At 39.1% G+C, this 14,120-nt stretch overlaps 1 protein-coding gene across 1 annotated transcript; it reads left to right on the forward strand.

Moving 5' to 3' along the window:
- Positions 1–1,717: 1,717 nt before the first annotated feature.
- LOC103710986 (CDPK-related kinase 5-like) lies at positions 1,718–14,044 on the forward strand. Its single transcript, XM_008796940.6, has 11 exons — positions 1,718–2,610; positions 4,592–4,722; positions 5,223–5,264; positions 5,398–5,506; positions 8,864–8,942; positions 9,074–9,370; positions 9,496–9,608; positions 11,515–11,622; positions 11,720–11,782; positions 11,879–12,046; positions 13,398–14,044. The coding sequence occupies exons 1-11, from the start codon at positions 2,032–2,034 to the stop codon at positions 13,536–13,538; spliced, it is 1,830 nt and encodes a 609-aa protein (XP_008795162.4). The 5' UTR covers positions 1,718–2,031; the 3' UTR covers positions 13,539–14,044.
- Positions 14,045–14,120: the final 76 nt, after the last annotated feature.

The raw sequence follows: 14,120 nt of genomic DNA on the forward strand, positions 1-14,120 counted from the left end.
ACCGTTTTGGCTAAAAAAAAATAGAAAAAAGAAGAAGAAGAAGGAGGAGGTAACCGCCCGAGTCAACGTTCAATTCGTCGGCAAATCATTTTATTAAGCGGGAATTCTACAAAACTTCCCATCATGACATTGATTGAGTGCAAACGACAGTCCGTAAATTATTCCGTTGATCAGTCTAATATTATTCTTTCACTGCTAAGGAAAGTCGCACCAAGAATGTCTCATGAGGTGACATTGCTCGGCCTGCCGTGACACACGAGGGGCTCTTTCAGAACTGCTCTGATGCAGACCCTCTATAACAATATATAACATATTTAAATAAAGTATTAGTTGGTTGTTTAACGAGCAAAAAAAGGATTGGTTGCTTGTTGTTCCATTGTGGCCGCCTTTGCATGAGTAAGTGATGAAATTGCCAGTCAGTTTATCAAAAAGTTTTGTGATAGAGATTTTGTCTGTTTGTTTTGTGGTTTAAGTGAACCGCTATATTAATATCTACATAAGGAGGTCGCAAGTTGCATGCAAGATGCTTTTTTGAGAAATTGTTGTATGATTATGAAATAATCTTGCATTTAGCTTGATTAGTGGTTAAGCTGCTATCGAAATTGTCATCGCTTCTTATATTGCCTCTTGATAATTTTTGTTTTTAGACTTTCTACATATCCTACGTGTCCTAATTAAGTGTATCTAAACATGGAGTAGAGCACTATGATAGTATGTTTCTAGTGGAGGGACAAATTTGTTGCAACTCCAGTTTGAGTTAGCTCTAGCTCAAACCTATTGCAATTTGCTACCCCTTTCAACTCTCACTAAATCATCCAAGGTTGGTAAGATCTGGCTGTAACAGATGTCAAACTTTAATCTCATTAAGGCTGGTCCAGATGCCAGGATCTGACATGGATGGCTCACCCACACCAAGATTTCAAAGTGAAGCAATGAATCCTCACACAGTTCCCTCCCATCCTCTCATAAATGCACTCATTTCCTTCCTTGTGAACCTTGCACCTTGGCGCTTCCTCTGCGTACCATGGAACTGCCCACATAAATCGCGCTACAAGCACCGTCAGGTTAAAAACTCTCCCGACCGCAGCCCGCCCGGTACCCGTTTTCTTACAGTCAAAGGTACCGCCTTAATCCTGATCCATTTCGCGGTGACGTTACCTGGTCCATGCGTTCGTGCCTCTGGGGAACTCCTAATTAAATACATTTATGACGATAGCCAATAAATAAAGCGAACGTGGACCCTAAGTGCGGGAAAACCTTGTCGATTATTCGACTCCGACGGGATAATAGACGCGCACCTATAAATACGTGCACACTAAATCGGCCATCTAAAAACTGAAGTCCGAACTATTTAATTCGTTTAACTACCTCCACGTAGATCAAGGCAAGCACTCCGCCGGAACTACTGATCTAAAATGTTCCAATTCTTTCACCAATCGTGACGCATCATCTAAACTTCCCCCGTCCGTCCGATCAAAACTGTAGTAGCGAGATACGGGGATGACTAACCAGGTCCGGAGTACACCAGAAATGGAAGGTCCCGATGGATGCAACGTGGCAGCATCTCCGCTCCCTCCGGCTTCTCCCTCCCTCCGTCGCACTCGACGGTCGCTTTCGCCTCTCTTCGTCCCGGGATCCCGTCACCGCCCGGTGACAAAATGAATACTGTTTCCCTACGGACGTGTTTATATAAATTCCATGCGGGACATGGCTCTTTATGGCGAATGCGACATCGTCGCATCGATGCGCAATTTCGTAACTGTAAATATTGCTTCCGCATATAGATTCTATGCGAGGTTTTATGTAGTAGTACGGGATGATGGGATCAAGTGTCTTCTTCCTTTGAACACCCTCTTCCTGTACTATTTCAGAAATACCTCCTCTCGCTGAAAAGAAAAGAGAGAGCGGAGAAGGGAACCGGAGAGAGAGGGGAGGGAGAGGAGCTGGAGAGCAATGGCGTGAGCTAGGGTTTCGAATTCGGTCCTCTACCCCTCTATTTATTGGATCTGCGAGGGCGAGAGGGAGGGAGAGATGGGGCTCTGCCATGGAAAACCCGCGGTTCCCGAGAGCCAGAGTTCCCCATCTTCGACTCCAGCTCCCAAGGAGGAGGAAGCGAAGCCGGAGGAGGCGGAGGAGCGGATGAAGGAGGACGAAGTGGCGGTGCCGCAGCCGGCTGCGGAGGAGAAGAATAGCAAGCCGTGGATGTCTCCCTTCTTCCCATTTTATAGCCCCAGCCCCGCACATAGTCTGTTTTCCAAGAAGTCGCCCGCCGCCGCCTCCGGCGGGGGGTCGGCGACGGCCACGCCCAAGAAGTTCTTCCGGCGGCCGTTCCCGCCGCCGTCGCCGGCGAAGCACATCCGAGCGGTGTTGGCACGGCGGCACGGGTCGGTGAAGCCGAATGAGACGGCCATCCCGGAGGAGGATGGGGAGGCGGGGCGGGCGGTGACGGGGCTGGATAAGAACTTTGGGTTCGAGAAGGGGTTCGCGAGCAAGTACGAGATCGGCGAGGAGATAGGGCGGGGCCACTTCGGGTATACGTGCTGCGCCCGGTCCAAGAAGGGGGAGCTCAAAGGCCAGCAGGTGGCTGTTAAGGTCATCCCCAAGGCTAAGGTTCGGTAAAATCAAACTCTCTTTTTCCCCCTCCTTTTGGCTCTTCAAGCGATCCATATCTGTATTTTTGCGTAAATTTTGTTATTTGACTCGTAATTTTGATTTTATCTTCCATATATTCTGAGATTTTGCGTTGAGACTCCACGATCGATTTCAGATATCTCAGTGGTCAACTAATAGGGGACCCTGCTTGATATTTTCTTTTCCTAGTTATCCTTATAGATAGCCCGTAGTTTCTGCGGCGAAGACTTTTGGGAGGACTCCGAATGGAATATTTGCAGTCTTTGATGGAAAAGGTGGTGGCTTTTAATCAAGGCAAATTTGCATAGTGCATCAGATAATCAAACTAAATTTTTCTCAATTAATTGGAGGGATTGGATAGTATGGCATTGGACCATCAGTAGAGAAGGTAGAAATTAAACAAAAGGATTTTGACTTTTGTGGAGCTTCATTATGTGCTTGCAAGTGATTTTTTCTGTATCTTCTCATAATCTGGAAGAGGAGGAGTTGTTGGGGTTTCCTCAAGCTAGCTAATTCAATAATGTTGTGGGAGTTGCTGCTTTGCTGACCTTGAGACATGTTTGGCTGTTAAGGACCATTATTTGTGAGAGATGGTTGCCAATCAAAGAAGTAATGTATGGAGGGCAAGCTTTTCAGAAGCTGTTGGGTTGACTTTGGAAATTTCAAACTACTTGACGAGAAGAATGGACGTTTAGTTAGAAAAGTTGTGCATTTCATTCACTGATGTGTTTGCATCCTGGATTGCCATTGACCTGAAGTTGATTGAAGCTGCATTTTGACTTAGCCGTGAGATGAATATGAAACATGAATTTGAAAAATTCATTTGCTGATATATTGCTCGGTTGACCAGGTGAATCATGGAAATCAGTGACCCAGTGGACTTGATAGTGCCAGATTACTGAAGCTTACAACTTGTGCTTTATGGATTCAAACTTTACTTTTTGCTTCTATTGTTTGATTGGGGATACCTTTTCCATTGGCAGTAGCTCAAAAATTATTTACAGCATCAAACACATTTTTAATCATTTTTAAATTTTTTTATAGCATTAGACCAGAAGGTAAGCTATTTGTAAGACTTCTGAATTGCTGCTATTTTGGCTTGGCTTGATTTGCATGGCCTTAAATAAATATGAACTGATGCAATTTTGTCAAAAGCTGCTATTGACAATTTTCTTTGGGTTCTGATAAAGTTTAATTTCATCAACCATGGCGTATAATGCATGCCACATCCTTCCAAGCATGCATGTAATTAGAAATCATACTGTGGTTGTCAGAAGAGCAAAAACATTTACTCGCACAATAAAAATGATGCCAATATGTTTTATTCATTAGAAGTTTCTAATTTTCTTCATACCAGATTAAAGTGATCCTCATGCTTGTATGGTCAGATCTGAAAACAAGCTTAACGGTACCTTTTTCTGAAAAAAAGTGCTATGACCTTTATGACCCTCTGAGAACTGCGCTGGTTTGGGCGGGGGGTGGTTTGGATAATGTTCGCTGACATGATGTCTGTTGAAGCGATTTGGCAATGTTGATCTTCTTGTACTATAACTCCCTTCAACTTATGTTATTCTTACAGGTTTTGCTTTTTTACACGAGGTTCAAACAAAATGATGTGTGAAAAGCCAAATTTGCTCATGTCATTAGAAAGGATATGCTAGATGAAATTCTCATAGTCTTAGTTGCCCCTCATATGTATAACAGTGCTTTCTGATTGCTGCGCGTCTTCTATGTTATACGTGGGCTGTATATCGTGTTGTTTTTCAAACTAATCTCCTTAATCTGCATGTTTGTGTCTGTACATGTGCGTGACAGTATGAGACTGTATCCTACCTGATTGGATCTTTTGTATCCAAATTAGTTACAATAAAGTTTAGCTTGTATTATTATATGTCTTACCTGACATGGTGGTTATAACATTTATCTTGCCTTTAATGGTACAATTTTCCTTTTCTGGCAGATGACCACAGCCATAGCTATAGAGGATGTCAGGAGAGAAGTGAAGATTTTAAGATCTTTGACGGGACATACCAACCTAGTCCAATTTTATGATGCCTATGAAGATAATGAAAACGTGTATATAATAATGGAGTAAGCTTCCTATGGGCCATAGCTCTTTGAACTTATAGTTATTTTATCAAATGCATACTATTTCTGTCATAGTTTGTGTTCTATGTGATAATAAATACTTAGTACTGATGCATAAGATCCCAAAGTTCTGAGAAATTGGCTATTTTCCCCAAAAATCTGAACTTCCAATGTGCTAATTTAAACCCTGTTTTCTTTTTTAGTAATTGGCTATCAGTTGCAAGCTATTTTGTTCCTTTACTAAAATGATTTTTTCATTCGTAATCGTAGCTTTGAAGAATATCTCAACTTGTTCATGAAATTTCTGATTCAAGCATTCTTGTTATATTTGCTGCTTAAGGTTCTCATGTTAATGGTGTACAACATGTCATCTTTCTAGTCATCCTGTAGCTAAAGTTTTTTCATTTGCATGTGATCTATGTATGCCATCATTTGATATGTTAGTTAAGATCAAGCATTTAATTGATTAAAGTCTTTGATGTCGAATTTGTTGCCTATTTTAGGTTATGTGAAGGAGGGGAGCTTTTAGATAGGATTCTTTCAAGGTATTCCTTTTGCTAGTTGTATCTGACAACTACAATTGTTTTATGCTTATGTGTACATTCAAGGATTAAAGTTGTCCTCAGGCCTCTGATTTTCTGTTACTATGTTTACGTGCATATATTGTTACTCTGATAGAGGTGGAAAATACTCAGAAGATGATGCGAAGGCTGTCATGGTACAGATTTTAAATGTTGTTGCATTTTGCCATCTCCAAGGAGTTGTTCATCGGGATCTCAAACCTGAGGTAGTGCATGTTGGTTCATGCAAGTTTTCTGGCCCTTGAGAGGGGTTTTTAGCTAAATTCATATGTAACTGATCATTCTGCATATGTTGCATTTATGTGTAATTTGGAAATTGTTAAATCTTGTTATGCATGTTGTAGTTTTTTATCCATTAGCTTTCTCTGGAAGAGGATAACCTTCTTTTGGGGGAGGTGTTGGAAAAAGTGTGTGTGAGAGAGAGAGTGGATGAGTTGGATTAACAAGAAGTGTTGCACTCAATCTCCTCTTTGTTTTCATCCAAAATCATGAATTTTCATTTACGTCTTTAATAAAGTATTAGCTCAAGGCACCCATTTTGGGGCAGCTGTGCAAGCTCTCTGAATTCCGCTTATATCAAAAACATTCTACGCATGGGCAGCCATGCATGCATTTCCTTCTAATCATCTCTCAATCTTTATTTTTAGAGGTCGGACCAGTATTTGAGTACTTATTATAGTCTAAGCCTAGGGGAACTCATTCCAAAAGTTGCATTGATGCATAGTTACATGTGCTATTTGATGATAAGCATTACCATTATATCCTCGACTAGGGTGGTTGCCGCTATAATGGAGGCACAAGTGATTTGCATGCTAAATAAGTGAGCTCTTGATGGAAACTATGACTTAAAGTATTGCTGTATGGAGAGCTTGTACTAGATAATTCAGATAGTCTGACAGCTGGTCCTTTTTTTGTAAAATGTTGCTTATGACTTTTTGCTGATTAGTGATCCATCATAATGCTCAGAAACATCTATGTAGCATAATAATCCGTCATAATGCTCGGAAACACCTGCGTAGCATAATATTTCATACATCAGCATCAGGCAGGGGGCATTAATCATTAGGTGTGGGGCTTTGGCAGTCTCTAAGTTTACCTGTCTTTTGATTGTCGAAGCAGTGCAATCTTGCATTTGATATGCATTCAGCTATTTCAGCATATATGGCCATGTATGTAGGTAATAATATGTGGTTGCAATTTATGCTTCATTAAAAACATCTAAGTGTTTGCTCCAACCAAAAGGCAAGCATTGTGTCTGCCCTTGTACTCCTTTGATATCGATTTGTATCCAAATACTTGTGGATGGATAGTCTTTTACTCCAGAACACTTATTTTCGGTGACTCAATTGCTTATGTGGTATTTAATATTCTAGTGTAGCCCATGCCAACCATGTATTAAATGACTGATATGATGTGTTATTAAAATGGTAACTTTTGATATGAGGAAATTGATTACTGCATCCATATATATAATGCGGTGTGTTTTATGCATGTATATTGCATTATCAATCATTGGATAGATCAACTTTATGCAATTGGATGTTGATTAGTTAATATTACATAAAATTGAATTATCATATAAGTTCAAATTCATTGGGTTATTGAAAATTCTTGTATGATTAATAGCACTTTTTCATAGATTTAGACAATACAAAGCTCATGTACAATTCTGATTCAGGGGGCTATATATGAAACCTTTTAGATGCAGTGGTTGAGACAAATGCAATGATGAGCCACAGATTCATGGGCTTTTTTGGGTTATATTGGAGTATAAATGTTCCCATGAAAGTAAAATGTGTTCCCTTTGATATTGCAGTATAAAATGCTATAGAAAGGTTACAATGCTTGAGGATGTAGTTGGAAGGTGACTCATCAACAGTCGTAGGTTGGATTAATGGATATCATAGTATGATCCCAATCCACCCACTTCTTATGGACATAGGGCAGTTCAAGCAATCATTGTATCTTTTCCATGCAAGTCATGTGTTCAGAGAGGGCAATCAACCAGCAGATAAGCTTGAAGGAGAAGGAAACAATGAAGACTACTCGTTGCTTCACTTGATTCCCTTTGATATTCACCCACTTATGATTGCTGATCGGTACTATGTATTTAAGAATTTAGTTTCTGTGGGGTTTCCCACTTGTGTATCACAAAAAAAAGTAAAATATGTTCCTAAGACATCAGTAATATAAATATGCCATGATATCAATAAAGGCCCACTATGTATTACATGATTTACAAAATTAAAATCTGTGATTATCAAAAACTGAACATTTTGGACAATCTCATGCATTGGTTGTTCATAATATGAACAATTTCTTGTAGTTTGCTTGACTGCATGACATGATATATGGCCTAAAAAATATTCATACAAACTGAATTATGATAATTTGGATTTTATGAGGCACAAATGATGTATAATTAGGGTAAGACAGAGATGATTTGGGGACACTGCATTTAATTGGATTCTATGGTCGCTGTCAAACTTATGTGGTCAATTATCTTTTCTCACTATATCTCTGTTCTAGTTAGATCGCAGATTCTTATATCAACTTTGCCATCCCTCTATCTGTATGGAATTCTGAAGTTCTATTCCTAATTGCATGCGCCCAAACTGCAACCAATTTGGTAGGTCTCTTGCCCGTAAGTTTGAAGTGCTGTGCTAGCAACTGCACAGATGGGCACACCCTATAGCGCACATGCATTGACATCCTCACCAATGGGCATGGCAAGCACATTGGTTCTTGCTCCTTATCCCCAACTGGCTCAGAAGTTTAATGGCGGGCTTCTTTCATGACTGAAATTGCTTTGGCTTGGAATTTGGTATTTTTTAGGGGATTGATGCCATGATAACAAATTGTAAAATATTTTGTTTAAAATCCAACTATGCTCCATCGTCAATTCCTATTTTGACAAGCAACTCATACTTGTTGCCAATAATCCACATGATCATGTCCTCATCAATTGGCTCATATCGTACATCAGTATTTTTACTGGTTCATATTAAAACTTAAAATATCTATGCTCCATAAGATTTGTTGTTTCTACTGGAACACCTTCTTGATTTCCTTTATCGAATAAGCTGAAAGTCTCGCTATTCTAACATGTGTAAGTAATGTTTTGAATAAGTATTTATCTTAATTGTATTGTTAGGGTAGTTTCATTGTATATCAAGTGTCTACATCAAGGTATATCATTTCGGTACCGGGCCCTGCACCGGTGCCACATGTTACTGCGTTGGTATGCCCGGTACGGGGTCGGTTCAGCATACTAAGTGTTGGTACATTACTTGTACCACGTACCCGTATCCCACTCATACGACATACTAGTACCGAATTGGTACGATACAATCCTATACCGCTTGGTTCGGTACGGTATGGTATACCTTAGACTCTGCATGTATATTTTCCTTTTATCTAGTCACCAGGTTTTGATACTTATACTACCCGCAACAAAAAATTCTAATGATTTAATTATCTATAGCCGGTATTCTGGTTGAATCAGCATAGAGTTATTACTGTCTACTATTCTTTTTCTCTAATACTTGATGTTGCTTGATCAGAATTTCCTTTTTACTTCCAAGGATGAGAATTCCCAGTTGAAGGCTATCGATTTTGGGTTATCAGATTTTGTGAAGCCAGGTACCTTCTTAAATTTCTTGATAAATGTTCCCTCTGGCCTGAACTTAGATTTCCCTTATTCAGAACTTAATTGCTCTGTTCTTCCCTGGGACAGCATTTGGTTGTACCTAATGAGTTATTGTGGTTTGCAGATGAAAGGCTTAATGACATTGTAGGAAGTGCATACTATGTTGCACCTGAAGTTCTGCATAGGTCATATAGCACAGAGGCTGATGTGTGGAGTATTGGTGTGATTGCATATATTCTCCTCTGTGGCAGTCGTCCATTTTGGGCGCGTACCGAGTCTGGTATTTTTCGGGCTGTGTTAAAAGCTGACCCTTGTTTTAGTGAGCCACCTTGGCCTTCTCTGTCTCCTGAAGCAAAAGATTTTGTTAGGCGCTTGTTAAGTAAGGATCCACGAAGAAGGATGACTGCTGCACAGGCATTAAGTGAGTGTCCTCATGATTGCTGAAATGTCTAAGTTTGTTGTCTTGTCTTTGTAACATCGTTACTTCTGCATACCTGAGTTTGCTATTCCATCTTTTGTAAATAAAATATTACTTTCCTTATGCAGGTCATCCATGGATTAGAAATTACAACAATGTAAAACCACCACTTGATATTCTTATATTCCGACTTATTAAAGCCTACATGCGTTCATCATCGCTACGTAAAGCTGCTCTAAGGGTGCGCAATGTTAAAATTCATTACTTCATTTCCATTTTAATCCTTATAGATGCATGCCTGTTCATGTGGTACAATTTCTCTAATTATTCCTTTTGCAAATGGTAAGTATTCTGTTTTAAGGAGTTGCTCTTTGTAAGACCATTCTTATTTTGTGGCCTATTTGTACCTATTCAACATATTTTACTTGCTTCAAATATGTAGCCTTCTGAAATTTCAGTGTGAAAGTAGCATGTAATAAAGCTTTTATGTACTGCTTGGTTTGATGGACTGCTTTAGACGATAATTCTCAAAGTCGTCTTTGATTGTTTTGATGTTAGTACGTCAAAAAGTAATCTTTGCAAGTCTAAGTGTCAACTTCTAGGACGGACGGGGGAATTCAGTGAACTCATGGTTAATTAGTTTCGATTATCAGGTTGCTCATTGATTTTAATATCAACTGTTACAAAAGTGCAGTATAGCTGACTATTCAACGCCTGAGGCACTTGAACCTGAAGGATGACAATACATAGAAGTGCTTGGAGCTTTTCTGTTCTCTGAGTTGTAGGTTGTGGAGACAAGATGGTGGAAGTGGCACATGAAAGGTCAGTTTTTAGTGGAGTTCATTTGGAGCAGGGTGTGTCAGTTGTCATTTTCTCTTAGGTCATCTGCAAAGGTAATTTTGACCTTAGATTTAATCCAGTCAAGTTTTGTCTGGTGGTAACTATTCCAGACGCAAGTTCTGCTTCAAAGAGTTAGATTGTAGTGAACATTTAATTATTTATATACAATTAGGGTCATCCTCCTTTATTTCCTTTTTTGTAGCACCCTCCTGGAAATCGCAGATTTTCTTTACCACCCTCTGGTACAATAAGACTTCTCGTCAAGGTTCGCTGTCTCGGTACCGAACCTCGTGCCGGTGCCACACTAGCACAGTGTCAGTACGGTATGGTACGAAATTATTTTGGAACCGGATACCGGTATTGAACCGGTACGGTACGGTGCGCCCCTTACTATCTGGTTTGGGCTAGTATGGCATACTTTGCGCCTCTTTGTGTGCCTTGTACATGTCAGCATCGTCGCCTTAATCACAATGACAGGTCTCCAAAGAGCATAGAAAATAAGGCTGATTTTAACAAGGGATGTAAAAATGATAAAAGAGTATGGGGTCAATTTGTTTCTTGTTGCAAGGGTTGTTATTGGTTTTATTTTGTCCTTGGAAACTTGTCACCTTTTTCTTAATTACGCATGGCATTACCATATGATTTTTTGAGCATGTTCTTCTATATATTTTCTCCTTGGAGTCTTGGCATGCCTTCCTATAGTATAATACTCTTGCATGAACATCTCCTTTATTTACCACAAAACAAAATCGCGGGTGTGGTCTTCCAATCCTTAAGAGATGAAGAGCTTTACAGATACACATAGGTTGGCCCTCCTTGTTCGTAGGTGTGCAGAGTGGTGCTAAATTTGAGTACTTGTCAATTATGTCATCCAATTGCATATCAATCAGTGAAATATAGTATGAGGAAATATAGTTATTCATTGAAGATCATAAGAAGGCTCATAAATGATTGATAATTTGTTTTAAATTGTTGTGAAGGCCTGGGTCAAATTCTACCATCCAAAAAATATGTTAAGGTTTGATGGTTACCTTTGCAATTCTAGTAAAGTAGAATAACATAGCAAAGTCTACATAAATTATTGAAACTAAGAAAAGATGAATTAGTTGTTCCAGAAGACTGTCTACATGGAATCTAGCTACTCGGTTGTTTTTTCTTTTTCACAGCTCTACAAAATGGACTCAATGCTCAACTTATTGATTGTACCCATTTGGTTTATAAAATTGTATTTTGTGTTGTCTCAACATTGGTTGTGGTTCTGCTGATTTATGTGGTATATGATGGTAAATATTTTGCATGTATGACAGGCTCTGTCCAAGACACTGACCGTGGATGAACTTTTTTATCTGAAGGGGCAGTTTGCCCTTTTGGAACCAAATAAAAATGGGTGCATAACTCTGGAAAATATCAAGATGGTTAGTTATTTCAAATAATATTTTAGTTTTCTTTTGGGATTGTAGTCCTTGAAATTGCTCTTTGCAATTTTAATTGATATTAATATTCCCTCTGCAGGCGCTGATGAAAAAAGCAACTGATGCAATGAAGGAATCCCGTGTACAAGATCTTCTGGTCTCAGTATGTGTTTGATTGTCAGAAGCTTTTGTTTTTTCCTTTATATTGCTCAGCTTACTATTTGTGTTATAAAGAAAAAACTATATTGCCATTTGCCAGCTTAGTGCTCTTCAGTACAGAAGAATGGATTTCGATGAGTTCTGTGCGGCTACATTAAGTGTCCATCAGCTTGAAGGTCTGGATAGATGGGAGCAACATGCTCGATGCGCTTATGAGCTTTTTGAGAAGGATGGAAACCGAGCAATTGTAATTGAGGAACTTGCTTCGGTATGTTTAATTTTTCATTTGATGTAAATTATTTAATTTTATTCCTGATGCATGGAACCACAAAGTTGGATTTAGATCTGGCAAAGCTTAAGCTGAAAACAGACACACGACACGATTTCAGATGAATGTTTTTGTTTTTTCAATTTTTTTGTTAGATTGGTGTTGGCATAAGAAGCATAACATTTCAATATATGACCAATCTATATTTATCAGTGGTAGGAAGGGGGGAGGGAGCTTATCTAATATGGATTACTTGGAATAGTTGTGAGGATCTGACACGGTAGGCCATGGAAATTTTCTGAGGCCATCATGCGAGGGTTAAGATTTCACAAACCAGTCATGGAATAAGACTAGAATCAGATCCAAGATCAAGGAGGCAAGAGCCCTAGAAATTGATGTGGAGCAGGAAATCCTGTTAGTGTCTTCTAAGGATTTTATTATAGCTGATAGATTACAGTAAACATAGAACTGGTGGTGCTTTCTGACAAGATCAGTTACCTGGATTGAAAGGACAAGTTGGCTCCATTCCTGAATCCGTCCTTGCAGTTGGAGTTTCAAATGTTGCTGGTACTTTAAGAACATCTATTGTCTTGTCTCTTGAAAACTTCTTATTTCTGATTTAGTAGTCTTTAATATTAATCAGGAACAATGTTCAGGTAACTGATCTTGAGAATATTTATGGTTGCCATTTATTAAATTATTTTAGGGTATGTTGCTTAAAAATATTCAAGTAGCATATGACTACCACTTTAAAGTACATTGTTTCATATGAATATGCTGCTGGAGTTTGAACTTTGAAGTTTGAACATGTAGACTGATATGCAACTATACTTGTGAGAGCTTCCTGAGTTCCCTATTAGAGGACTGCAAAGATGATATAGTTGTATGATGATCCATGTTCTAAATGCCTTAAAAATCAGAATGATTGTGATGATCAGCTTGATATGGCTGGTTGGTGTCATATTGTCCTAAGAAAGATATCTCTGGTGATCTTCTAGAGTAAAATTTGTCCCCTACATTGTTGTCTGCATGGGGATTTAAGCCCTAGTTAAGCTGAAATACTGTCTGCTTGAGTATTTTAAGCAGAAATTACCATGTCATTTTTGATTTCTCAGCGCTGTCATGGAATTATTTGTGTTATTCTTTTCAGTGAGACATTCTACCCTTGTTATTTGATGTTAGAACTTGAAGACTAATGCAGAGATATAATGAAAATTCTGTTTGACTAAATATTCAAAATAATCTTGTAATGGTGACTACTGCCTATCCTCACTACTATTTTTGGCAGCCAAAATTTTGTTTTGCTGATGACGTACCGAATGGATAAATGTCTTTCTTGTCTCCATTTCAGGAACTGGGGCTAAGCCCTTCTGTACCTGTTCATGCAGTTCTCCATGATTGGATTAGGCACACTGATGGGAAATTGAGCTTCCTTGGATTTGTTAAGTTGTTGCATGGTGTATCAAGCAGACCTCTTGCAAAGGCACGCTAGTTTACTAAGCCTGGATTGCTGCCCAGGATTAAATAGCCTGCTATTGCCTGGTGATGGATAGATGAATAGCTGTTTTTTCACACATTCGTTTTAGGGCCCAGAAAACAAACTGCTTTGGCAGATGATGCCTCTGGAGCTTGTGTATCAGAAAGAAAAAAAAAGCGACTTTCAGCAGTTTGTCATGGCATGAAAGGTCTGCGACTTGTTGAAGCCTGAAAGTTTCATGCATATAGGAAGGGGGCATAAGATTTTCCCATGTCCTGTATTTGTATTATTTTGTTCATGTTTCTAGTACTACCAGATTAATTGCTGTGGTTGTAGATGCTAAAATTTAGTTGGGACTACGGTGCTTGTCTAACTGAAGTTGTATCTTGGACAATTTTTATCGTGTGGTCTCTGCCATTTCATTAGGGAAGAGAAAGGGAAAAAGGAAGTAAAACTACTCTGTACTACTGAATGCATTGGGTGATGTCAAATCAAATTTAAAATGGTGTGTTTCTGTGTTCTTTCATGTGTTTTCCCTTTAAGAATCCCAAGGACCTAACAGGTTTTGTGATTGCCTATTGTCCCGTGCACCAGTTG

The sequence above is a fragment of the Phoenix dactylifera genome, chromosome 5 (genome assembly GCF_051530095.1).
Source record: "Phoenix dactylifera cultivar Ajwa chromosome 5, Ajwa_hap1_PhDact_Kaust_v1.1, whole genome shotgun sequence".
In the NCBI taxonomy this organism is placed as follows: Eukaryota; Viridiplantae; Streptophyta; class Magnoliopsida; order Arecales; family Arecaceae; genus Phoenix; species Phoenix dactylifera.